At 36.1% G+C, this 23,698-nt stretch overlaps 4 protein-coding genes across 5 annotated transcripts in view; 1 reads left to right on the forward strand and 3 right to left on the reverse strand.

Moving 5' to 3' along the window:
• Positions 1 to 8: 8 nt before the first annotated feature.
• On the reverse strand, positions 9 to 2,552 carry ube2c (ubiquitin-conjugating enzyme E2C). 2 transcript variants are annotated; one of them, XM_058779841.1, is made up of 7 exons: positions 2,447 to 2,552; positions 1,789 to 1,899; positions 1,064 to 1,091; positions 877 to 963; positions 552 to 756; positions 305 to 364; positions 9 to 183 (listed from the first exon to the last, which is right to left on the reverse strand). In XM_058779841.1, the coding sequence occupies exons 2-7, from the start codon at positions 1,887 to 1,889 to the stop codon at positions 146 to 148; spliced, it is 519 nt and encodes a 172-aa protein (XP_058635824.1). In that variant the 5' UTR covers positions 1,890 to 1,899; positions 2,447 to 2,552; the 3' UTR covers positions 9 to 145. The 2 variants fall into 2 exon arrangements, with proteins under 2 accessions (XP_058635824.1, XP_058635822.1); XM_058779839.1 differs by lacking the exon at positions 2,447 to 2,552 and adding an exon at positions 1,985 to 2,299.
• Positions 2,553 to 2,777: 225 nt separating this feature from the next.
• On the reverse strand, positions 2,778 to 7,154 carry LOC131542367 (deoxynucleotidyltransferase terminal-interacting protein 1). The gene is made up of 13 exons (XM_058778997.1): positions 6,777 to 7,154; positions 6,288 to 6,358; positions 6,056 to 6,152; positions 5,867 to 5,965; positions 5,690 to 5,755; positions 5,448 to 5,504; positions 4,992 to 5,050; positions 4,863 to 4,908; positions 4,718 to 4,776; positions 4,563 to 4,623; positions 4,415 to 4,486; positions 3,804 to 3,859; positions 2,778 to 3,708 (listed from the first exon to the last, which is right to left on the reverse strand). The coding sequence occupies exons 1-13, from the start codon at positions 6,846 to 6,848 to the stop codon at positions 3,591 to 3,593; spliced, it is 933 nt and encodes a 310-aa protein (XP_058634980.1). The 5' UTR covers positions 6,849 to 7,154; the 3' UTR covers positions 2,778 to 3,590.
• Positions 7,155 to 7,632: 478 nt separating this feature from the next.
• pcif1 (phosphorylated CTD interacting factor 1) lies at positions 7,633 to 20,028 on the reverse strand. Its single transcript, XM_058779770.1, has 16 exons — positions 19,268 to 20,028; positions 17,224 to 17,366; positions 17,007 to 17,131; positions 16,199 to 16,333; positions 15,801 to 15,940; positions 15,484 to 15,638; positions 14,234 to 14,381; positions 14,064 to 14,147; positions 13,884 to 13,983; positions 13,632 to 13,794; positions 13,300 to 13,475; positions 12,706 to 12,792; positions 12,435 to 12,619; positions 11,879 to 11,972; positions 11,607 to 11,782; positions 7,633 to 10,789 (listed from the first exon to the last, which is right to left on the reverse strand). The coding sequence occupies exons 2-16, from the start codon at positions 17,345 to 17,347 to the stop codon at positions 10,519 to 10,521; spliced, it is 2,163 nt and encodes a 720-aa protein (XP_058635753.1). The 5' UTR covers positions 17,348 to 17,366; positions 19,268 to 20,028; the 3' UTR covers positions 7,633 to 10,518.
• Positions 20,029 to 21,688: 1,660 nt separating this feature from the next.
• The window catches only part of pltp (phospholipid transfer protein), an 11,360-nt gene continuing 9,350 nt past the window's right edge, over positions 21,689 to 23,698 (forward strand). Inside the window, exon 1 of the mRNA XM_058778348.1 lies at positions 21,689 to 21,833. The gene's annotated coding sequence lies outside the window, so the exon portion shown is untranslated. The remainder of the gene's footprint in view (positions 21,834 to 23,698) is intronic.

Raw genomic sequence — 23,698 nt, forward strand, 5'->3', positions numbered from 1 at the left:
ACACAAACTCAATTCAATCAGCATTTTATTAAGGCAACTTTAATACAACATAGAAATAATATACACACAGACCCATTACAGAAAATTTACATTGAACAAGAAAACAGACACAGATAAAACAAGAGGGAGACTTTAATGTTCATGGTCAGTTCTTGTAGGTTGCGTGCAAATGGGCTTTGAAGGCTGCAACAAGAAGTGATTAGAAATGCGTCAGATGCATAATTTACCAAAACACTGAACGAGAAACAATCTCTAAAAATACTACATTTTCAAACAACTGCTTGACTCTGGCATGATCAATTACCTTCCTGGTCATCCCATAGTTCAGCAGCTGCAGAGTTCATTGGACTATCATTGTTTGGTTCTAAAAACAAAAATTCATGAGTACAATGATCCAGACAAGACGGCTAGTGTCATAAAACTCATTTCATATTGTGGTTTAATTTCAATTAAACATCCTGAAGGTTGTGGCCAAATTTCAACTCGTGAATAGAAAGTTATACAAGTTCTGAATTTTGCTCAGCACTACTCATATCAAAAGCATAACCTACCTCCTAATAAACTCTGAATGGACAATAGAATGGAGCGGACATCATATAGTGCAGACCACTTGTCCTTTAAAATGTCTAGGCAGATGAAGCCATTCTCATCAACATTTGGGTGGAAACAAGCAGTGATGAATTTCACCCGAGGGGCATTGTAGGGGTACCCGCTAGGAAACTCCAGTGAAAGTTTGTACCTCAAACCTTCATAAACCTGGACGGGGACAAAAAAAGATGGATTTAAGTATAATCTTCTAATTATAGAGATTAGCATGTTGTATATAAGAAACCCATTTCCTGACATCACGGGGAAGAAAACAACAGTTGTTCCTACCGTTCCTTGAGCGCCATCTATTGTGCCAATCCATTTGAAGAGATTGTCAGACTCTGGAAACGCTGAAATGCCCTTGTCTCCTGACATCTGCATTTAACAAAGCACTGAGTTAACAAACTACCATAAAAAAAAAAAAAATAAATAAAAAAAGACCAAACAAAATATCAGCTGTATAAAAAGTTCTCACCATTAGTGTCATCAATTCTTGCTGAAGCCTACAGAGGAAAAGGGGAGACATTAAAAATAAATGTCAATTAAAACAAACAAATGCAAGCACAAAGCTTAAAAAAAAAAAATCTGTATTAACTGCAGTGAAACAAATTGAGAAACTAGCGCTCATTAGGCACAAAAAGTCCTAATGGATTTCCAGTCAAAAAACTCAATTACAAATAACAAATGTTCTTGTTGGACATCACAACACATTTAAAAGGACTTTAAAACATCTTATAAACCCCATGGTTATTTCTTTAACATGGAACAAGAATCTGTGTTTTGCTTGATTACATGCAAAGTTTGATGCACTGAATACTTTTGGAACAATTTTGGTTGACAGTATTGGAGGGGGGAAAAAAAATACAATTTTATCAGAAACAATGTTACTCAGTACTGTTTATTGAACTTGTAATAAAAGGCAGAATCACAAGTTCATACTGACACAGATGAGCTCACTTGATTATGGTTTAATTCCAGTGCAACACAAATACTGTTCTGATTAAGAATACACGTTCCCAGCCGAAACTAAGAGAACAAACAAGCCTGTAGGAACTGTAGTTATAATTTGATTCCATTAGAATTTCTTTCAAGTTATGAAGAAATAAATCCCAATGGGAATCCTACATGTAGCCCATTTCTAAGTGTGTAGCACATAGAAGCGTTCAGTACATTTAAAGGGAATATCAGCAGCAATCAAACCTTTTAGTGACGGATCCTTTCGACACACTTCCGCTCGTCTCGCTGCCCTTCAGCGCTGCCGTAGACGAGGCTGCTGCGGGATCCATATTCTGAGAGGCCATCGCGTCAGATCTAAGCGGAGGAAAAACATGGTTAAAACGCGCACATCTAACGTTACACCAGTCAAAGCGGTTTACAACACAGAAAGATCGTTTACGTTGTATACTTTGCGTTAGTGAGCGTCTTCACGTCGACCTGGCTAAAACTAACTAACCGGTAACTTAGATGGAAACTGAATCGAGTGAATGGAAACTGGAAGCTGAAATGAATTCTGTTTTTAAGAACTGAAATTACTTCGATTTCGTCCTCGTATAGTAAACGGGTTCTCATTCGGCTATAGGCCTAACGTTAGTTGAAATATAACAGCCAGTGATAACCTAAACAAACCGACGTACATAAACGCAAGCGTCATATAAAACTAACGATTTAAAAACACGTCTATGTTACCTAAAGCTGAAATATAAATCAACGACAACACATGCACACTCTCAAGTTAAGGAATCTGGTTAGCGAAGGCGCTAATAATTAATTAATTAATATAAACAAACCAACTAACGTTATACCGCAACATAACAATAAAGCTTGATATATATATATACATTAAAAGCAGTATTATTACCGGCTGTGTTCACTGCAGTCGACAACACTAACCGATCGCTGTACGAAATTTTTAAATCACATCCCGCCCCCCTGTTTAAACTTAGGTTGCCAAACGGAATTCTCCGCCTTACCATCAGTTCAACCAATCAGAAGCACAGATTACGAACAAAGCGAACGCTTAGCAACCAATCAGCACTGACGCTAGACACAAAACACTTTTGATTTGATTGGGTAATACGGCCAGGTGGGCGTGTCTATAACCGTTGACTAGTTTGAGTCATTCAGTGCATCAAACGAACTAGTTTTACTAGTTAGAAGTTTGCGTATTCATTTAAAAACACCATTTAGCACAAAACTGTTTATTGGTAAATATATTTGCATACATTAATAAACTGTTCTATATTTTCAGTTATAACAGACATTAGGTGAGTGTAACAGGTATGAAATTCATTTAGAAAATAATTTAAATACTTACACCCCTCCCCACACACACACACACTTTTTAATAAGCTATAAAATCAAGTCAATTAAAACTTTTTCCATTTCATTTAAAAAAAAACAAAAAACATTTAAGTTACAAAAGATAATATAAACATTCGGCTCATAGTTCTGCTGCAAAAGGAAGTAGCTTCCTTATTTTTTGTTTTGTTTTGTTTTTTTAAAGAACAATGCAATATATTTAAAAAGAGAGAAATAATTCGGAAATGAAAATAAATGAATATCCATTTTAAAGCAGATATGACAATTCATAAAATTAATTTGTTTAAAAAAAATAGGGCATAAAATCATGGGAAACACAAACATACAAAATGACCATTAACCACAGTATTTAAAAAAAAAAAGAAAATTCATTAAGGCTCTATATGTGCCTCATTTGTATTTAAAAGACTTGAATATCAAAGTCATGAAAAAAGCACACATTTGTCAGTTCCACACAACAATCAGTTCCAGACCAGTTTAGACAATAGCATGTGAAATGAAATGTGGAATTTTGACTTGCCAAGTAAACCCCAACACAACAATTTCTGGGCAACTTGATCATAATGCCTGGGTCTATTATGAACATCTCAAAAACAAAATAAACAACAAAAATGTACAGTTATGTTAAATTGGTAACACTCAAGAGTGTCCGTGGTCCAACGACTTGCCTGGCGAGGCTGGCACTACATAGCAAGATCATTTTCTGTTTTCTGCGCATCCATTGCCTTCTGCATCTTCTCCACCATCCATATTGGCACTAGAAATGGTTTCAATTCATCCATCTTCAAGTCTGGACAATCCCTAAGATTCAAAGAAAATTTCATGATGCATGTTGTCTGGAAAATTCATTCATCGGTCTTTCATATCTTTTATTTAGTAAGAAAATGTTTATTTACTTGTAGTCTTCACTTCGGGCAAGATCAAGGATATCCTCTTCTATTAGCAGATAGGCCTGAGGAGAAAAAGAGTTTAAATAAGATGAGGACCAATTGTAATTTAATACTTCATTTTAGGGTTATTTATTCCTTTATTAAAGGAGTAATACACCCAAAAATGAAAATTGGCTGAAAATTCACTCACCCTCAGGCCATTCAAGATGTAGATGAGTTTGTTTCGTCACCAGAACAGATTTGGAGAAATCTAGCATTGCATAACTTGCTCAGCAAAGGATCCTCTGCAGTGAATGGGTGCCGTCAGAATGAGAGTCCACATATTGGTTTCTTACAAACATGCAGCTTTTGTCTTCTCAAGATGTTAACTGATGGACTGGAGTGGTGTGGATTATTGTGATGTTTTTATCAGCTGTTTGGACTCTCATTCTGACGGCACCCATTCACTGCAGAGGATGCATTGGTGAGCAAGTGATGGAATGCTACATTTCTCCAAATCTGTTCAGGTGAAGAAACAAACTCTTCTAAATCTTGGATGGCCTGAGGCTAAAAAACATTTCAGCATATTTTAATTTTTGGGTGAATTATTCCATGTTTTGGAAACAGAATGTCCTCACCATTTTTCCACCAGTGGCTCTCATGTGCTGTCTTTCTGAAAGCCAGTGTTTGTCCTGAGCATCTGCGGCGTACTGAGACAAACAAGATATTACCTCCACAAGAACACAGAAAAAGTTTAATGAATGCTCAGAAAAAGACTGAAAGTACCTTGAAGAGCTCTGCATGTTTGATGTAGATTCTTCCTCTTGTACCGCCCATTCCCAAAGCCCTGAAATTATATCAGTACTTGTCGAACGTATACATCCAAACATCAGCTATTGTGAAATATATAATATAATTTGAGCAAACCTCTGTACACTTACTTATTTGCCCTGGATCCTAGAACGAATGTGCTGTTCTCAGTCAGTCTGGATGGGTCCCACTATACAGATATCAACACACTCACATTAATATCATATAAACATTTCAGTATTAAATATTATGCTATTTTAATCCAAATGCACATACCTTAGGTCCTTCTCGCTTTATTGGCTCGGACGTTTTGGGTTTTGCTCTGCGGAGGATGTTTTAAAAATTCAAAAACATAAATCTTTAAGATGTGGAGATATCAGATAAAGAAAACATAATGACACTTACGCAGTGCTGTACTGGGCCGGTCTGTCATACTGTACATTACCTGGAGGGCGACCTTTCCTCTGAAAATAAACAAACATTACATATTTATAATCTTATTTTTTTATACTACTGTTTGGGGACAAAGATTTTTTTCAAGAAATTATTCACCAAGAATGCATTATATAAAAGTTATAAAAATAAATGCTGTTCTTTTGAACTTTCTAGTAAATTTATTATGGTTTCCACTTAAATTTGAAGCAGGAAAATTGTTTTCAACATTGATAATAATGAGAAATATTTTTCAGCATATTAGAATGATTTCTGAAGGATCGTGTGACAATGAAGACTGGAGTAATGATGCTGAAAATTCAGCTTTGCCACAGGAATAAATTACACTTTACAGTGTATTACAATAATAAAAATAAAAACAGTTATTTTAAATTGCAAAAATATTTCCAAATAAGTAATTTCTTTAACCTTTTTAGGGATGGGACTGTCTCTCTGGCCAGAGGTGTCGTCTGGCTGCCGTGCACGCTGTGAAATTAAAAATAAATTAATTAATTAATTAATAAAACAAAGAACTAAAAAAAAAACATCTGAAGTAAAAAATGTCTGCTACAATTCCAGATACATTTATAGTTTTTCAGGTAAGTGTGCAGGTTTTCATAGACTAATTAACAGATGAAATTAAACTCTCGAGGAACTGCATAACAATTTACCTTCACTGTTGGGTCAACACTGGGTTTCAGAGCCGTTTTCTCTGTATCAGGAAAAAGCTGCTTTGCCTAAAACAGAAACAGAATATTATCAACTCATAATTTAAATTACCACTAATTTTAGCATATATATATATATATATATATATATTTGTAAACTGTGCATAAATCATGTTTTACATGTTCCAGGCAGTTTCTGCAAGCGTCTCTGATAAGCTGGTCAGGCTGGATGTCTCCTCCGACATTTTCTTTCACATTACTGGCCGCCTTCTCAAAAAACTGTGCAAAGAAGAGAGTAAAAAAAACATGATCAGAGCAATTTAATCACACACAACCAGTTCCAAAATAATAACATGATGGATCAGCCACCTTCATGTATTTTCTGAACACAGCACGGATGTCTTCATTGAAGCTGGGCTGCAGAACGGTCCGCAGAAGATCCATGGAAATGACAGGGTCTGTATAACTACAAACAATCACATGCTCAATCAAACACACTGACGTTTTGAAATATCCTACAAATGATTTTCTTAGAGCACATTATCCTGTGATAGGACAAAGTAGTTACACTTCATCTTAAAATACCCATTAGTGGACTTACCTAACCGCCATCTGTGAGCGCCGTCCTCTGCGATGCACCTGTCTGTGTTTGATCATGATGTTCCAGGGATTCTGCCATTCGGAAAAACATTGTCATAAAATGGAAATGGCCATAAAAAAGGATGCAACAATCAAGATTCAATCAGGACAGCCCTCTAATTTATGATTGCAAGTTTATGCATGTAATTGGATGGTTTGACTACTAATATATATATATATATTACATACAACATGCATAGATAGCCATATAGTTCCTAAAAAAATAATAAAAGAAAATAATTATACAAAACATTACTGTAATAAGAATTTAGGTGAACATTTTTTTTTCACAATGCAAAAAAATGTTAATTGTCCTAAAAACAGGATTAATTTTCTTTGTGCACATTATGTTTTCTTTTATATATTTTTGGGTGAAATATGACCTATAAAAGTTTAATGTTCAGCGCATATAGAGAACGAGGATGAAGATGATGACACGAGTTTGACTCACCACTGTCTGGACCTGCTGCTCGGTGAAATCCTGCCAGTCTCTGCGTCCCTCACTCCTCTGAGCCCCCATCATTCACAATCAATATATCCTCAGCGGATCAATGAAGATCGATAGAAAGGCTCCAGGGGTTTCTTGATGCTGATCGATAAGTGTGCACTTCACCGCTGCGACCTGACAGCAACTCAATGCAGTCAGATAGCTGGCGAGCTAATTCAGACCCTTTAAACTTGCATACAGATACGCATTGAGAATAACCGGTTTAACGGCACGCGTTTCGAAACAATGAAGTAATCAGAAAGGAAAACACTGTTTGTCAAAGTTCGAGAGCGCGATGGATTGTCAGTCGCTTCCTCAAGCTCAATAATGCAGTGACGTAAACAAGATCGCTCGAATTTCAAAATAAAAGTCTCAGATCGGTAGTGCGCATGTGCATCCGCACCATGGGCGTGGCCACGCGTCAGAGTCCCTCACACGGAGCGAGCGGCCATCATTGTTGTGGCACGGAAGGCGAAATTTACGTCCTGATAAATATTTGTTCCGCAAATGGAATATTCCAAACATACAAAATATTATTTCTTTTTGTTAAATAATATACTTCTTACCAAGGATATTCGATGAAAGGACGTCACCTGCAAAACTATGCATTTAGCATGACACTTACTTACTGTAGGCTATATAACACGTACTGTAAATTATACCAGGTAAACATAAAACCTGGTATTACCATGGTTCCATGTCCAAAATCAACAATGATAATATCATAGCACTTTTTGTTAGTGTTACTGTACAGTTTCCTGTACAATGTTTCTGATGACACTTCAAATATATACAATAAATAAAATAAAAATGCCAGAGATGGGTGCATGATTTCAATATTTTACTGAGAGCTTTTCTGATTCAGAGGAAAATCTTTATACCACTTTAGGTGATGGGAAATGCCACAACACTGATAATATACAGGTAGAAGAAAAATTATATAAGCACAGACATATTTACATTCACTGAATCTTTGTCTTTATCAGAATAAGATTACAGGGGAGACATTCATGGCATTTTAGAGGACACTGAATCAACAAACGCAATGGCAACCAAATATAAATCAATCAACATGACTGATAAATACAAATCGGTTAAAAGCCTAGTGTGGCAAAGCGTACGACTAATTAAACAATACAGATCTGTACAATTTATAATTTTTTTTTTTTGTAATGAAAAATATCTGGTCATGCAAAATAAAAACCCAAACATACCTTTGTAAGAAAACAAAGAACAAAAAAAGAGTTATAAAAATAAAGTTATGAATAAGTGGATGTTTTTGCTGGTTACACTTTATGCATTACTGATGCGATCGTACACGATTCTACTTTAAGATACAAGATAAATTCCTCCTCTTTTAATAACACTTTGGTTTAGTTTAAAACAACTATTTCATAAATCATATAATTCATAAACAGTTATTTAGAACCAAAACGTTAAATTAAACAAAAACATGGTGAAAAAGACATCTTTTGTTTTCTTTCCAAATAAACGAGCCATGTAGGAAAGTGACAAACTTCATAGCCATGTTCTGTACAACATCTACAGTTTTGCTGGTGATCCACTCTGGGATTAAGAAATCCAACAAGGGCCCAATGCTTAAACCAAGGGTTATATTGGATTTTATAAATGGCAAGCTGGATTACATTACACGTCAAACCACTGGAATGCTTTTAAACTGAATATAAAAGCCATTTCCCAAGTTCGGCTGCAAGACAATGTAGTCCACTGAATAAAAACAACCAAACAAACCTATACTTTCTTACAGATGGAAGTGATTGGGCTTAATAAAGTGATACAATATGAATTTCTACATACGTATTCGCATGGCAAAAACAAACAAAAAATAAAACATCCACCATTGTAGTGTTAATCGCAACATTTGAAGTCAAATTGTAGCAACAAATCCATCAATAGTTTTTCTCTTTTCCTTTTTTAAAATGTACATTCAAAACGCTGCCCAGTGATACAATTTAAACCAATATCATGTAAACAAATTTTTGATTAGAATAAAAAACAAACAAACAAAAAAAAAAAGTAATCTTTTAAAGCACTTTTCACATACACGAAACGGTGAAATCAAGGCAATAGCAACCAATTCTGATAATTGGATGGACGCCAATGCAGTTATTAAAGAAAGAATAAGCCACTCATTTACTGCTTCGTTTGAATTTCCAGGTGTCGTTGCTCGCAATTATAAAACACCCGAAGCGAGAGGTAGACTCACTGGAGAAAAAAACGAGGGGCGTATGCCATATTAACAAGCTAATTCATTCTCAATAAAACACCACAAACAGTTGGAATAATGCTTTCATAACTAATAAGAAATTTTACTTTTCTTTTTCCACTTGCTAGACCTAAATGCTACAACTGATGTGACCCAGAATGCCACATTAGGACAGGCTTGTACTGTACAGAAACCAACAACGCAATAAAGGTAGAAAATCCTTACGGTTCAACAATTTCAGATTTGCTATTGTTTTCTGTACAATATTTTAGAAACGAAAGAAAACGGACTGGCTTTCACTGCAGATGGATGACTGGGTGGAAATTAGAATATAAATATTTTTTCTGCTTCTTTACTGACCTTTTGTTATTACATACAGTATATATTCTGACTTGAAGCAACCAAACATGACCTCTCAACTCCGAAAGGAACGCCTATGAACAGGTTTAATAGGAACTGACGAATGCTTTGAGAAGCACTAATGCAAGTCAGGATGAAGGCATTTAAACATAGCTGCCTGATCGCCGATCGTCTTCTGAATCATCTAAAATAACAATATACAAGCATCGCTGCGTCAACTCATTGACAGCATCATAATCCTGCCAAGTGAGAAAAGCACAGAGTTAAAGAGTGAATATCACAAAGCCTGTCTTATTTCAACCCAAAATCAACAAAGAAATATGCCATTTTATTTTGCTTATAAGAATATGAAGCCTATTTAAAAACTGTTCCGTTTTTGTCATTTTAGATTATTTTTTATATACACCGTAACGCAAAAAAATGAAAAATAATTTACTACCGTAATGCAAAATATATTTAGGTAGTAAAACCCCAGTGCTAACATGTTGCATTGTGTTTAATTTAGTTTAGGCTGACTTTATTTTATTTTTTATAAATATAATTGTAATAGTAACTTTTGAACTGCAATACAGTAAATAATTACTGTATAACAAATGAAAATAATGCAATGAAAGTTTGACCATTTAGAATAATGAAAAATACAAAACCTCAAATGAAAACGGAAAAACTTGCATGATTTTTGAAGATGACGCTAATGAAAAACTTTAAAGGCTTTCTGCTTTTCTTTACGCAAAATATTTTTCTTTCGATCTTGGTGTAAAATGACATTTCAATGAGATTCACCCTAAAAAGGCCAACAAAAATAAAAAAAGAATAAGATATACATGACTACATTTATCATCTCTTAAAAAAAATACAACAAAAATGTGACCAAACTATCAATACACTGATATAAAACCCAACAATTATGATAACATAACTCAAAAAACCTAAAACAAATAATATTAAATAATAGAGGTGGAAGAAAGTAAACAAATATGGGTCTTTCTTCTTCTCGCGTGAACATTTACATGCCCAGTGCCCATCTAAACCCAACAGCGCAATATTAAACCTCTCATACAATCATAGACTCTCTCCCATGAACATACATACACGTGGCCACACGCCCAGCGCTGCGGTCTAAATGTTTGTTGTGTCCGGTGCAGTCTTGTCAACAGGACTGCTGTTGTCTTGACTCTTAGCCGAGCTCCGCTCCTGGACCGGTTTGGAGTCTTTGTCTCCTGTACTGGTGGAAGGAGGACCAGGTGAGGGCAATGAACGGCCGGAGACCTTATACGCCGCCAGAAACTCTTGGATTCTCTCTGTGGTGGGCTCCCATTTGCTAAAGCCAGCGTTGTTTTGGAGGAAAATTACTGCCGTTCCATGGACAGACTTGTAGTACATCTCTTCTCTGAGAGACACAGAGGACAAACATGAGCATAAAGGAATAGTTCACCAAAAATGAAACCCTCAGGCCATTCAAAACATAGATGAGTTTGTTTCTTCAGATTTGGAGAAATGTAGCATTCCATCACTTGCTCACCAATGGATCCTCTGCAGTGAATGGGTGCCGTCAGAATGAGAATCCAAACAGCTGATAAAAACATCACAATAATCCACACCACTCCAGTCCATCAGTTAACAACTTGTGAAGCCAAAAGCTGTGTGTTTGTAAGAAACAAACTCATCATTAAGATGTTTTTAACTTCAAACCGTTGCTTCCGGCTAAAATACAAATCCATAATCAAAAATAACACTTCATCCAATGACAAAATCAATCCCCTGTTGTCCTAGAACATGTAAACTGTGCTTGATCTGTGCCTATTTCTCTCCTGATTCAGACAAGACGACTTTTTCACTGGAGGACGCGTTATTATGGATTGAGGACGAGACGTTAATAGATGGACTGGAGTGGTGTGGATTACTGTTAATTTTTTAATCAGCTCAGTTTTATCAGCTGTTTGGACTCTCATTCTGACGGCACCCATTCACTGCAGAGGATCCACTGGTGAGCAAGTGATGGAATGCTACATTTCTCCAAATCTAATAAAGAAACAAACTCACCCACATCTTGGATGGCCTGAGGGTGAGCAAATTTTCATTTCTGAATGAACTTCCTTGAAACTTCACAAAACTGGTGGCGACTGCAGTTTAAAAGCACTTCTGGTAAGATTTGTGCAGTGAACAAGGAACTAAAACCACAAGAACAAGGAAACAGACGAACAAACCTTTTGCAGATGTGCTGCGAACCGCTGCGGTACTCGTGCTCGAAAGCAGGCACGATCATCTGGTGCCTGCGGAAGCGGCTGGCCTCCATCCGTGTCAGGGCAGGGGTCGGCGGGTCACGCCACTCTGGCACAAAGATGATGAAGGACAGCGGCTCACTGGAGTGTTCCAGAAGATCCTGAGAAAGACAGAGAGACAATGAGAATCAGCACGGGAATGTATATGCAATATGTTCTGATCTAACGACTTTGGGATGACGTTAAGAGTCACACACCTCAAAGTGTGTCACCATGGAGTCCATGAGTTCCTCACAGAACGGAGGGTTCGCCTCAAATGAGCCGCTGGCGGGAGAGAATCTGAGAAATGGCCTGTGAAGACAATACAATATAGCAGTGAGTGATACAATATAGCAAATTAACCTCTCTGAAAGAAGCCATGCTTGCTTTAATAAAACAACAGTAATTGAAAAATTACAAAAAGTCAGAAATGTTAGGATGGTGTTTTATAAAAGTGAGAATGGTTTTGGTTTTATAATTTTTAATAAAATTAATACATTTTAAAACTAACTAAAACCACGATACTAAATTAAAAATAGATAACTTCACAAATAAACCCCAAAATTATAGCAAAAATTGCAATGTCCAAAACATTAAAGTGCATTATTTTGGCTCATTCAATAACATTTAGCAACTTTTTTATAATACACAATTGTTCAATAAACAAGCATCATTCTGAAATAAGTTAATCCTCAAAAGCTGTTGGAACATCACTTTTTGTTGCCTTTTCAAACCGGAAAAATTATATTAATGACCAAGAACACATTTACATACCCTCGAGATCCAAAGAAGCCGTCAATGTCTGGAAACGCGGAGCAGAACTGCTTGAAATAGCAGTTTAGAGGAGAAGCAAAACACTCGAATGTCACTCCAAACTGTTTGTTGAGAGCCTCAAAGACGGGAACAGGCAGCGCCCCCTGCAGACCAGACCCCTCGTTCACACCGGACCCAAACATCACCTGTGGTTCACAAGAGGGCGGAAACAGACGCTGATGCTGCATTCGGCTTTCTGATTGTTTACCAATGTCTGTAATATGAGTATTACCTGGTATCTTTTGATAAGGCACCACACACGAGACAGGAACTTTTCAAACCTCAGGTCATCAACACAGCTGTACCGATATAAGAGTTCCTGTTTGTGCCAGAGAAATAAAGGTAACAAAATAAGAATCCAACCTTAATCAGCTTTGCGCTAGGGCTGGGAAAATAAATCGATGCATCACGAATCGAGAAATGATTCAGCATCGATTCTGGGATTTTCTGAATGCATCGCGATTCTTTCTCGAGTCGATTCTGAGCTTAGTTTTGAACAGCAGTGCATGCTTTAGGAACAGCTGTACTCTGCTCGTTTCCAAAACCTAACACACACTTCATCCTAAAATAATCATAAAAGCATTCTGAGCTGAGGTGAAATTACAGACTCAGCCGAACGCACAAGTGCTCTTCAGCACTCTTCATGAGAATTTGAGTGTGTAGATAAAAAGTAGATTAGAGCGCCATCTGCTGTTAAAATCTAAGCTCAGAATCGAATCCAGAGAATCGCAATGCATTCGGAAGATCTCAGAATCGATCCACGAGTTGATTCTGCATCGATTTATCGTCGCAGCCCTATTTTGAGCTAGTCTTAGCATATACACACCAGTTTGTTGAAATGACCGCGGTTGACCTTCACCATTTCCCCTTTATACCGCAGACAAGCAACGTCGTTCTCGAAGTGCAGCTCAACACGGGGCTGAGGAGGAGACGGGATGGACAGTCTGGCAGGATAACAATACACCAACCGGTCCTGGACCTCCGTCGACTCTGTCCTGTCCACTTTAAAGCAACAAGAATAAATCACAAAGGCTCTCAAGTCAAACCTACAGTGAATGGCCAAAAAAAATCATCCTATTTTTGGAGCCGGTCGATTTTTGTCCACAATAAAACCCTCACTGGCCATTTTCCAGATTCACAGACATCTCCAGCTCCTACCTGAGATGTTGCACTCTTTCAGCAGAGTTTGGTGAGCCTGGCGGATCCTGCGCACATATTCTGCAGAAATGTGGTAGATCTTTGAACAGATGCCCTCGACGGAGTCCTTCGCCACGGATGCCACATGAGGTCCACACTGCTTCCGTAAGTGCTCGAGTCGATCCTGAGGAAAGATCATGTTACGGTCATGCATATGATGCCTTGAAATGCTGTCTAGGTAGGCAGCTCAGGGCAAAACGAATGAGAATGTACCATGTAGTCCTCCTTGCTGGCAGAATGGTCTCGTCTCAGCCAGTTCATCGTGTCCTCGACGTTCCACTTCACCACCTTCCGACTGTCAGGAGTTGCATTTCTGTGCAACCGGGAAATATTACTTTAATACAGCATTCCTGTTCATCTGAAACTGTTTTAGTAACTGACATGAATAATTACCTGGAGTCAATCATTTTCTTGGCCGCCTCTGCATATTTAAACAAGAGTTTCCTGGCCTCTTCCTTGTATTTGATACGAGAGAGCCTGAAATTTGTTGGAAAATTATTAAAGCATATTGAAATACACAACACAAAAACAGTGAGAAACGTTGAACATGGATGTTCTAGAACCTGATAGGGATGTCATTCATGATCTCTCTGAACATGGATGAGGAAATGACCGGGTCGCATTCGCTGGGCAAGAGTGGATCCGGACCTTTATCCACCACCTTTCTCTCCAAAAGCCAGCGGTTGAAGGATTCCCGCGGGGGCTCTATGCCTGAAAACAGACAGTCACTTTTTTCTATCAATTATTTCTAAACAATAATCTATAAATTATATTTATAGCATTTAAAAGTTTGAGGTCAGTAAGAGCTTTTTTAATGTTTTTGAAAGAAGAATCTTCCGTTCACCAAGAATGCATTTATTTAATCAAAAATACAGTAAAAACAGCAATTTTGTGAAGTTTAAGTAACTTTTGTATTTGAATATATTTAAAATATAATTTATTGCTATGATCAAAGCTGTATTTTCAGCATCATTACTCCAGTCTTCAGTTTCACATGATCCTTCAGAAATCATTCTAATATGCTGATTTGCTGCTCAAGAAACAGTTATTATTATTAACAATGTTGAAAATAATAATAAGTTGAAAAAATGTTGTTACACTTTTTTTTTTTTTTAAATTCTTTGATGAATAGAAAGAATTAATTCATTTACTTGAAACAAATCTTGTATAACATTAGAAATGTCACTTTTGGCTTACTGAATAAAAGTCTTAATTTCTTAAAAATAACCCCAAAAAAACAACCGAGCTCCAGTTTCCTTACATTAAAGGGATATTTCACCCAAACTCACCCTCAAGTCGTTCCAAACCTGTATGAATGTCTTTGTTCTGCCGAACACAAAGGAAGATATTTTGAAGAAAGTTTGTAACCAGGCTGTTTTGGGGCACCATAAGTAGTAAAAAAAAAAAAAATACTATGGAAGTCAATGGTGCCCCAGAACTGCTCTGTTTCCTACATTCTTCAGAATATCTTCCTTTGTGTTCAGCAGAACGAAGACATCCATACAGGTTTGGATCGACTTGAGGGTGAGTAAATGACAGAATTCTAATTTTTGGGTGAACTATCCCTTTAACTTTGCACTGCGCTCATAAACCATTAACGCCAACCCAGACTGGAATTAGTGGGATTATAAATCAATAAGTAACAAATCTACTAACTTCACTACATTTTCAGCAGCATAAAAGTAGAAAACAGAGAAAAATATACAGTGTTTTTGTTAGGGACGTTAATATTTATAATCTCTCGCATGTAGAATGTAAAGCTTTTTTATGGGAACATATTCAGTCAGATGTGAAAGCAGCGGTGTGCTCATACCCTCACGCTGAGAGCACAGCTCGTGGTAGTGCTGCCGAAGCTTGGTGGTGAGTTGAGCTCTCTGCAACTCGATCTCAGGGTGTGGAGGCAGGTGGTCCGCCGGGGCTCGCTCACGAATCACTGCGTTGGTCTGAACGTCCAAGTCCCAGTACACTCTGAAACACAAAGACCAGTTCAGACACGTCATGTCTACAGAGCTGAACCGCTGTCAGGATATCTGGAATCACTTTTCACTTTCACTTTTACATTTAACCGTTTAACTGATGCTTTTAGTCAATGCTACTGATAAATGAGGTGTAAGCGGAGTCTATACTCACACAGAGGGCCGGTACGGAGCCGGTGCAGGTGCGCTGGTCTGGCCTTGTTTATCATCTGTGGTGTTGACCCAGGGTTTGGCTCCTGGCGTGCTGGGAGAAATCGGGATAGTGGGAGTGGTTGGAGTGACCGGAATCTCAACCTGAAATCAAAACAGACGTTATTCACTTAAATATGACTAAACGAGTTATTGATAAATAGATATTGTTTTGGAAGTAGCAAATAAGCATATCAAATGTTATGTTTTAACTGAGATCTTATTCTTTTTTATGTGCTTTATGTATTGTAATGCATGTTATTGAAAATAAGAACCTCAATTGCTCAGTTCTTAATTGACTTGCCTGGTTAAATAAAGGTTAAATAAAAAAAAATAAAAAAAGCTGTTAGGAAGAAAACGGACCTTTGGCCTCTTGAAACTGTTAGGGCCTGCTTGAGCGTCCTCCGATGGATGTCTTTTACGCTGACCGTTGCCCAGACCGGTGTCGCTCACCGCCTCGCCAGAGGCTGGAGCCGCGTTCAAGCCCAGAGGATCCGACTGAAACAATGGCAAAAACAGGACAGTGTTGTTATTGTTAACTAAAACTATTAGTTATCTGTGGAAAACAAAAAAATTACTTTTATGCATTTAGCGGATGCTTTTATCCCAAGCGAATGGGAAAATATAAATATTAGATGAAAAACTTAAACTCAAAGTTTTAAAAATTAAATGTTTAAGCTGAAGTAGTACAATTAGAAAAACAAATAAAACAAGCATAAAAAATATACTATAATTATATAATTAATACTAAAATAACACTGATTGAGTGATTAAGTACTGTATTTAAAAATTAAACAAACCAAACAGCACATATGACAATGCAATTACTAAAATTAAAATGAAAAGTTTCAATTTGAAATATTTAAAAGCTAAATTCAAAATGTTAATACTATAAAACTACATTAAAAAAAAAAAAAAAAACATAACACACAGATACAGTATTATGTATATCAAAAAACCCATATTAACAAAAAAACGCAAAGAACATGTAATAATTAAAATTAAAAACAAAAAGGTTGTTATATACACACACACATAAAAACTGTATAACCAATATCTAAAAAAAAAACAAATAAACAAACAAAACTGTATACCAATAAACGCTGTTAAAGTTTTTCTCCTGTTACATCCACAATAAAGAGATTTAATTGGCTCTGAAGCCTGAACTTACAATGACATCATGCTGGCCCAGGACAGGCATCTCCCACAGCGACTGATTAGTGAATCGATTGAAGTAGTACGGCCGATTCTCCCTCTTACTCCAACACTTAGACCATCCAGCCTGAATCAGCTCATCTGAAAGTCAAACTAAAAATCAGATGCACAGAACACAGCAGCCCCAAACAGAGCACTGAAGAACAGTCACTTAAAGCCTGAGAGATACACACCTGGCAGCTCTTGGATGGGTTTGCTGGTTGAGGGTGAGAAAGGAGCCGCCTGTGACGTGGACCCGGTGGGCGACATGACCATTGCCGAGTCTGCCTTTATTGTTCCGTGGTTTTCACTCGTCATAGCTCCTCATTTGTCCTGTCTTAAGACAGAAAATATTTCATCTTTACAAAATGCAAGCGTTGTAATTCTGAGAGCACTATATAGAGCGGTCATTTTAAGCCTAAATGTGGTGTTTGGAGTCCCAGAGGCCATGTATAAAAAATAAAATAGGAATAAATGCAAACTAGTTTTCACATTATAAACTTAAGATTGTGATAAAACAGAAGATTACATTTTCAAAAATATAGGTATGAATTGGTCTCAAGAACATATTAAAATAATTTGAAGGCAATATATTGTTATTTCTTATTTTTTCACAGAGTACTGGGGTCTCAGCTCCCCTAAAACAAAGTCAACACAATACAAGCTGATTAAATTAGATTATACTTCTTAATCCCAAAAGGCAATTTAGTTGTGGACATACAAATAAAATAAAGGCTGAGGCAGACGGCTGTAACCAGTTAAATAGTTGAGTAAGAGGTAAGAAAATAATGACAAAATGTTCTATTTTGGGGTGCCTTTATATGCCTTTAAGTCGGCCGAGGAGAATGTGAAAGAAAAACTTCCCAGGAAAATAATGAAACTTAAACATAATAATGAAAGTGAAACTTTGGATCCTCCATTTGTTAAACATTCACTAGTTAAAGAGTGTTTCAAACCATTATTTCATACATAAAACTGAGCCATGACGACCTACCAAAAACTAAAGCAATATTTATAAATATGGTAAATATACTGTACCATAATTTATTTCAAAGCATCATAGTATTACTACAGACAATAAATGCACAATTAAAACGAAATGAACTTATACACGACCAGTGCTCTAATGCTTTGTACAATAAAGAACATTAAAATAAAAAAATAAATAGTAATTTAAATTTTACAGTAGTAACAATACAATTGTATTGACTATGGTATTTGCAGAAAGCTTATGACCACCGTGGTATTATCTTGTATGGGATTTCCAGTGACCATGTACCGTGAAAATAATATGCTAAAAGGTAATTATTCAGTGTCATGGCAAAGTGACGGTAATACCATGTATGTGTGTATGTAAATATGTATCCACAGTCTACTATGTACTTCATGGTACTCTGAGGAACTTCCAAGAATACCATGGTAAGTTACTACTGTGGTAAATGTAAGGAAATGGTATTACGCTTAAAATTACAGTGGCCCGAGCTGACATGCGCTTAAATACTGACAAAAATAATGTCTCGTTCAATCTCAGAAAAGACCCGAACACAGTTTTTCCACAAATAAACCTTACAAAATGTACTATGGCGGTAACATGGTACGGTGATGGTATCGGAGGATAATAGGCTTCTACCACAGTATTACCGTGGGCTTTTTGTTTCGTAAACCCAGGTATCACACCACACATCTTGTATCTATTCTACGCGAATGTGTTTACTGCGTTTATCGTCGTTAATAAGAGCGCAAATGAGCGAAAGAAGGGCACGCATGCGCCTGCTACGCCGCCCACCCCAGATCGAGCCAAACCCCGAAAACAAACCCGAAGGAGGAGGAGAAAAACATCCAACAAAGAGCTACGGCAGCGCAAGCCGATGTGCAGGAGAGAGCGGGTAAAATAAGACCAAGTGACGGAGCAACTGGCTTCATTTGAGCACAGAAAGGACGGGGATATATAGGGCCATCACCACAGTGTGTCAAACCGCTCATTTATTGAGTTTAAACCCCGTTAATCTCCGACCGTTACGACCACAAATTTTAGGCGCCACTTTTGCTTCGTAGAAACTGTAGACAAAATGGCGCGCGGTCTCTCATACTAGGCGCCGCGCTCACTGCGCAGTATAAGGTCTGTTTATTGCGTGCATTGCGCGCGTTTGCAGCAACCGCGGGGATATTATTGTGCCCCGTGCATTCCGCCACACGCCTATAGGTCTAGTGCTGCTCTTCGATGGCTGAATCCCTTACCTTGGAGAGGTTTGATCGGAGTCCTCAATTGGCTTTGCGTTATTCGGTTCGGACCCGCCTCCGCCTCTCCCTCCCCACCGACTCCGCCATCTTGTATCGGGCACTCGGACGCGGTTAATGCGCATGCGCGGCTCCGCAGTGGAAAGCGTCAAAGCCGCGCGGCCATTTGTAGAGAGGCGTTCATTCAGTCAATCTACTGGGAAATGAAATGTGACGTGGACCACAAAACCAGTCATAAGGGTCAATTTTTGGAAATTGAGATTTATACATCATCTGAAAGCTGAATAAATAAGATTTCAATTGATGTATGGTTTGTTAGGATCGGACAATATTTGGAAATCTGAGGGTGCAAAAAAATCTAAATATTGAGAAAATCACCTTTAAAGTTCTTTGCAATGTGTATTACTAATCAAAAATTAAGTTAGAATACATTTACAGTATAAATTTTATAAAATATCTTCATGGAAAATGATTTTTAGCTACTTAATATCCTAATAATGTTTTGGCATAAGAGAAAAATGATAATTTTGACCCCATACAATGTATTGTTGGCTATTGCTACAAATATACCTGTGCTGCTTATGACTGGTTTTGTGGTCCAAGGTCACAAATAACAAACATAAACAAATTATTTATCTTATTTATAGGAAACTATGTGAATGTTCTTCATTGTTGTCCTGAAAATGTTTGTTTATTTCAATAAAATGGCAATGTCAGTGTTTTTTAATTATTATTATTTTCTCCCAAACAGGCTAAATTTCCATTTAGCTTTATTTCAATTATACTTTTAGCAATTTAAGTCCTACTTAATTTTTTTTTTTAAAGTTGCCAAGGCAACATTTCAGTTCAATTTATTTATTCATTGAGTTTTAATTCAGTTACTAATAATTATAGGCTATTTACTTAATGGCATTAAACATGTCTATGTTTTGAATGATTATTTGAATTTGAATTTGAATTTATTTAAGTGCTTCACAAAATTTTAAATGTAAACTCAAAATACACACACATAACTTAGACACAAATAAAACAAACACTAAAAAGCCAGACTAAAAAAAAAAAAAAAAAAAGATTTTCAAGTTTTAATAAAACTCTTATTAATATGCATCAAATAAAGGCTGTTTAAATGATAGTTTTCTTGTGAATGTTTGCTTTTGAACTTTACCACGATGCACTTTTGAACATTTTACTTATATCATTGTGAATTGCAGTTTGAATTCAGCTCATTTCTTATTTGTACATCATGCCATTTGCACTACATTGATCATGTGCGTTTTACTGACCTTTGTCCTTCATTGGCCATTTGCACTATATCATTTATTTTTATTTAAATGTTATATTACTGTTTTCACTTCTGGTTATTGCTGACTGTGTTTGTACTCTGCAAAATTTCTAATCTATATAAATCTATAGTTTTAGAATGCGTTTTTATGTCAGTGTTATTGTAGCATTATATTATTTACATATGGTATTTATTAATAATTTCATATTTTCAGTTTTAGTAATTTTATGTGCTTTTGTCATTTTTATTAGTTTTAGTTTATGTGTGCGTGTTTATTATTTTCAGCTTTAATAATTTCATAAAATGATTTTATTTTAATATTTTATTAATGTTAGTTGACAAGGCAGCATTTCTAATTTCCAAGTTTATGAAAAAAATTGTCTCTCAGAAATTGCTAATAAATTTCACAAACAACTAGAGAAATGGCAAGTGAACGTGAAATTTGAAACTTTATGAAAAAAAATAATAATTCACAGTTTAATATCAATTAGCCTACAAACATTTGAATAGTTTTAGTAAACAATAACAACACTGCTGTATGTTCTCAAATCACAAACCAGTGCCGCTCATCAGGACTGCTGGTCTGCATTCAGCTTTGCGTAAGACTTCTGGTCTTTGGTGGGAGGAAAACCAGATCAAATGTTCTCTGTCAGCTACTCAAAGAGCATGTGACGCTTTTCCTCGCCCACTCGTTTCAAACAGGTTTAAAAAAAGAAAGTTTAATGTGCTCACCCCATAATTGGTGGCCAAAAGCTTGAAATAACTTCTGATTCTTCAAAGTAAGCTCCACCTTGGTCCTCTGTGGTTTTAAGTCGAACCCATTTCTTGCACCATGTGATTCTATGAAAACTTGCAACATGGGTTTCCAAGAAGTCATGAACTAATTTAAGGTTTAGTCTCCAAAAATGAAAGGGAATCTGTTTAATGCACTACCGTTCCACTACCTCACTAGAAATAATCACTTTGCAGTTTGGGCAGTGAAACAAAAACCAGATGCCACAATTCTTTGTTGCGTGTTAATTTTTGGAAAATGTTTTCATTGCACGTTATTATGAATTAGTGCCATCATTGTTGCTGCAAGGTCATATGACGTGAGGCGAGGAGGAACACCCTTTCCCAACCTGCCCTTATAAATTCTGGCTGCCAATGAAAAGGGGACATAGTGAACCCTGACTATAAGAGGAAGGAATACAGCGAAGGGGGCATTTAAGACTGCAAGAAAACATTCGACTCTTCTGAGAGTTTGTAGCTGAGACGTTACCCAGCCTGCATTTCCACACCGCCGTAAGTACTCGATTATTGTGAAAGGCACTACAGAGGTATTTGGGGAGGGAAATATGGGAATAAGCTGTATAAGCTTGCACAAAATGTGTACAAAGTTTATGGTTTCATTTTGTGGCATCACGCAAAAGGGATCGAGTGCCTCCAGCACAAATGGAGGTAGGTTTATGTTTCTAATATGGAAATTTGCATTTTTTAATTTGGCAATCGGACATCACCTGTATTCTGGATTAATACGCTTTTTACATTATTGGCTCATATGATTTATACAGTGTCCTTTCTGAAGTGGTTCCTATTTAGAAAATCTGCATGTCAAAGAAATAAAATATAATTTGTTAAATAAATAAAATAAACTGTTTAAATTATGGATCAACACATTTTATATCATGTTGTTTCACGTAGAAATATCTGAAATGTTCAGAATTTGCTATTATTGAATTAATAATTAATATTATTTATTCATTCGAAATTATTTAAAATGTAAATTAAAAATATGGCTTATTTATATATTATTTAAAATGTATTTTAAGCATAATTTAAAACTAAATTTACATAGTCGCTGTGCAGTATTTGTGAACAAAATGTAATTATACATCAATGTTTAATTATTATTAATAATTACATAGTACTATAATATTATGTATTTATTCTAAATGTTTTAAAAATAAACTTAAAATGATTGTTTATTTAATAAATGTATTTATTTATTTTAAATGATTTAAAATGATAATTTATATATTTATTTTTCAAAAGTACTGTGTATCTTTATTATTATTATACTGTTTATTTTTATTATTTAAAATCTAATGATTTATTTATTAGAATTATTTATTTATTTAAAAGCATACACAGTTTTTGTGCTTTCACAATGTGAACAAAACATATCTTGAATATAAAGTAGGTGTCTATTTTGCTTGTGTAACATTGTTTTAGTTAATATCTTTGGGGTACTGACCTGGAGAAGCAAATGTGTTTGAACTGTAGTAACCCCAGTCCCTTCTCAAAGCAAACATCACCTTACGGCCGAAAACACTTGATCATTCCAAATCTAAACAATGTCTGCTAACAATCACCAAATCTCATGTCGTGCTATTTCTTGTTCCTTGATTTCACAAAGAACATGTTCATCCTTCCTGAAATGTAAAGACATGTGGCCTTCATTCAGCATCATTTTGTGTCAAAGGTCACCTGGGTATTGCACACAGACAATGCGTTTGCTGAAAGACATTGTCTCAAAGGAGTAATTACCTCTGGACACTTAAAAAAAAATGCCCCAAGCCCACCGGGTTTTATACAAAATAAATGAGGCATTTGTGAAATCTCTCCTCCTGCCTGAGACCGTCTTCTTTGAAGCGGGGTAAATCAACCGGACCCTGGGGTCAATGACCTTATAAAGCCCATTTGCGGGACGGTTTGTTTTGATCCTGTTTGTTCCTGTTGGTTATATCTGGGTGACTAAAGACAGCTGCCTCCAGCGTCACACACACATGCGACCTCCAAGAGAGCGACCTCATTCGAGCTGTTGGCCACTGCGTCTCTATTATACTGAGCAGTCATATATTAAACGTTTAGATGTTCTAGTATTTACTATTATTGAATTTCTCTGGCTAGCTATTATATGAAATATTAAACTGAATCATCATTGCATTTTTATCAATGATTATACAATACTATAATATAATATTTATTTTAAATGATTTAAAATTGTTTATTTATTTTAATTTTTAATGAAATGTTAATTTATTTATTTATTAAAATGATATAATCATATTTTAAATAAATGTAAAATTACAATTTATTACATTTATTTAATTATTTTTAAATTATATAATTTGTTTATCAAAATTACTTATTTAAAATGTAATTCA

Source organism: Onychostoma macrolepis, chromosome 06 (genome assembly GCF_012432095.1).
Source record: "Onychostoma macrolepis isolate SWU-2019 chromosome 06, ASM1243209v1, whole genome shotgun sequence".
NCBI classification, from domain to species: Eukaryota; Metazoa; Chordata; class Actinopteri; order Cypriniformes; family Cyprinidae; genus Onychostoma; species Onychostoma macrolepis.